At 39.0% G+C, this 2,592-nt stretch overlaps 1 protein-coding gene across 1 annotated transcript; it reads left to right on the top strand.

The window, feature by feature from the left end:
- Positions 1-1,124: 1,124 nt before the first annotated feature.
- Positions 1,125-2,069, top strand: LOC144225565 (olfactory receptor 52B2-like). Its single transcript, XM_077756787.1, has one exon. It carries the CDS (start codon positions 1,125-1,127, stop codon positions 2,067-2,069), a length of 945 nt encoding a protein of 314 aa, XP_077612913.1.
- The last annotated feature ends 523 nt before the right edge of the window (positions 2,070-2,592 follow it).

The following is a 2,592-nucleotide window of genomic DNA, read 5'->3' as shown; positions in this document are numbered from 1 at the left end:
GTTGTTTCTAGCAACAGTTCCTGATTGCTCAGACAAAACTTTACAATGTTGTTAAAACTCAAGTGTCCTAATGTCCCCATAACGTGGAGATTTTTCATGTACATTATTCCTCATGGATCACCATTCAGTTTCTACCTGAAAACTCCCACTGATAGTGAGCTTCTGGTGTCACAGGACTGTCTTTTCTATTTGAATTTGTGATAGGGTCATTTCCTCTATTGGACTAAAAGGTATCTTTTAAAAATTTTTAGCATCCTTTTTTTGGCCAGATGTCTATTTCTTGTGTCACTGGTTTTTTGTTGTTTTTTTTTTCCTCTTTAGTATTTGAGGATAAAGTTATTTAGGACCATCAAATATTCCTTTGTATGGTGTCAGTTAAGGCTATTCTTTATCCTAGTTAAAATTCTTTCCAAGAAACAACCAAAAAGAACATTACTTTTTCCATATCTTACTTAAACTTTGTACTTAAAGAAAATGAAGAAAATTTGCATTTGTAGAATATCAAAACATTCAAAGAATTATGCCATGAACATTGCATGTTTTATACAATATTGAAATTTAATGATGGATTTAATCTTCCCTGCAAGCTTTGAAAGGTAAGCCTCATCCCGATTTTCAGAAAAGAAAATGAAGCTTTGTCTTAAACAGGTTGAGCAAGTCACTTAAGAGGCAGGACTGAGATTGTATCCCTAACATGTGTTATCTCAAAGACTTTGCTATTTTAACTATACCAAGTTACCTTCCAGGAAGTCTACCTACCCTGTGGCTCTGGTATGCTTTTTGCCAAATGCAATTGATAAATGAAATACTTAGATTTCAGTTTATGATGTATAAATGCAACAGTAGTATGTTAGCAGATATGCCACTCTACTTGGGGCTCCTAAACATTTGACATTTATACCTGAGACTGCTTCTCCCTTCTACAGTGAGAGTAGTCTTGGATTATTTCCCTCCACACCTTAAGTAACTGAAGCATTTGATCATGAGTTTAAGCAATATAATTATAATTATCACTATAAGCTACTAGGATACCCAGCATTTTAGGTGCAAATGATGCAGTGATTTCAAAATGTCCGTTGTTTCTTTCTCTCTAGGAATCAGACTTTGAGGATTTCAGATTAGGGATGTCCTCTTGCAACAACTCCATTCCTCCACCCTTGATATTTGTCCTGGCTGGAATTCCTGGCTTGGAATCTTCCCATAGCTGGTTCTCTGTGCCTTTTTTCGTGGTATTTGTCATTACAGTGATTGGGAATGCCATCATCTTATGTATCATCAGGGTGGAGAAGAGTCTTCATGAGCCCATGTTTCTCCTCCTGGCCATGCTATCTGTTGTTGACCTGTTCCTGGTCAGTGTCACTGTGCCCCGCATGCTAGGAATCTTCTGGATGAATGCCAAAGACATCAGCTTTAATGCATGCCTCACACAGATGTTTTTCATCCCTTCCTTTTATGTCATGGAGTCTGGAATCCTCCTAGCCATGGCTTTTGACAGATTTGTGGCTATCTGGTACCCTCTAAGATATACAACCATTCTTGCTAACAACATACTTATGAAGATGGCACTGGCTGTCTTGGCAAGGGCTGTAGCAGTGCTGACCCCAGCACCCATCCTGGCAAAAAGACTGGAAAGCTTCCAAACCCATGTCATCTCTTACTCCTACTGTGCGTACATGGCTGTGGTGCAGATAGCCTGTGGAGACATCTCCAACCATATTGTCTATGGTCTCATGGTTATTGTAACATCTGTGGGATTTGATTTGCTTTTTATCATTCTGTCATATGGGCTGATCCTTCATGCTGTCTTTCGGATTCCCGCTTGGGAGGCACGGGGCAAAGCTCTCAGTACATGTGGCTCCCATCTTTGTGTCATAGCTCTCTTTTATTCTCCTGTTGTCTTCTCTGTCCTGGCCCAGGTTTTAGGCTACCATATGGCTCCCCATCTCCAGATTATCATTGACAATCTCTACTTCCTAGTGCCTCCCATGGCCAACCCCTTGATTTATGGGGCCCGGACTAAGCAAATGCAGAAGCGGGTACTGCGGATCCTCTGCTGTCATAGAAACTGAGGATGATATCTGAGGTGGACAGGAAACCTGTGATATGGAGCTGGAAATCTTGTTAGGTTGAAGGTGGAGATAACGGCTGCCTGATTTCAGGCTACATGGGAAAAGGAATAGCTAAGGCAAGAGAAGGACCCAGTGAGTGTGGGCACGTAACTGAGGCATATTCTCTCCATCAGAATGTAGTTTTTACGAAACTCTCATGACCGGAACCCTCCCCAAATGTTTAAGTAAGTGATAAATAGGAGATATTTTGTTGTTAATTCTATTATTTAATCCCATAAGAGAACATAAATTGTAAACTCATTTTTCCAAATGATGTAAAAAATGAATTTAGTTATACATTCTCAAGATCTATGGGCAAAAATAATTATCTAGAATTTTTGTTGATTCCATGATTTTTCTTCCACAGCTATGTTTCAGATATTTTACCAACATAAAATTATATATCATGAAAAATAGTCCTAATGGGAATAAGCATGTATAAATACCTATAATCATGTCTAAGAGTATTGAGCTCGTTTTTGTC

The sequence above is a fragment of the Crocuta crocuta genome, unplaced genomic scaffold (genome assembly GCF_008692635.1).
Source record: "Crocuta crocuta isolate KB4526 unplaced genomic scaffold, BGI_CrCroc_1.0 scaffold666, whole genome shotgun sequence".
Lineage (NCBI taxonomy): Eukaryota > Metazoa > Chordata > Mammalia > Carnivora > Hyaenidae > Crocuta > Crocuta crocuta.
The sequence above is the reverse complement of the archived record's forward strand: the minus strand, read 5'-3'. Positions and strand labels throughout refer to the sequence as shown.

What these genes read in the sequence shown, in the direction of transcription:
- LOC144225565 (XM_077756787.1), top strand. Translation starts at nt 1,125, where the DNA reads ATGTCCTCTTGCAACAACTCCATTCCTCCACCCTTGATATTTGTCCTG.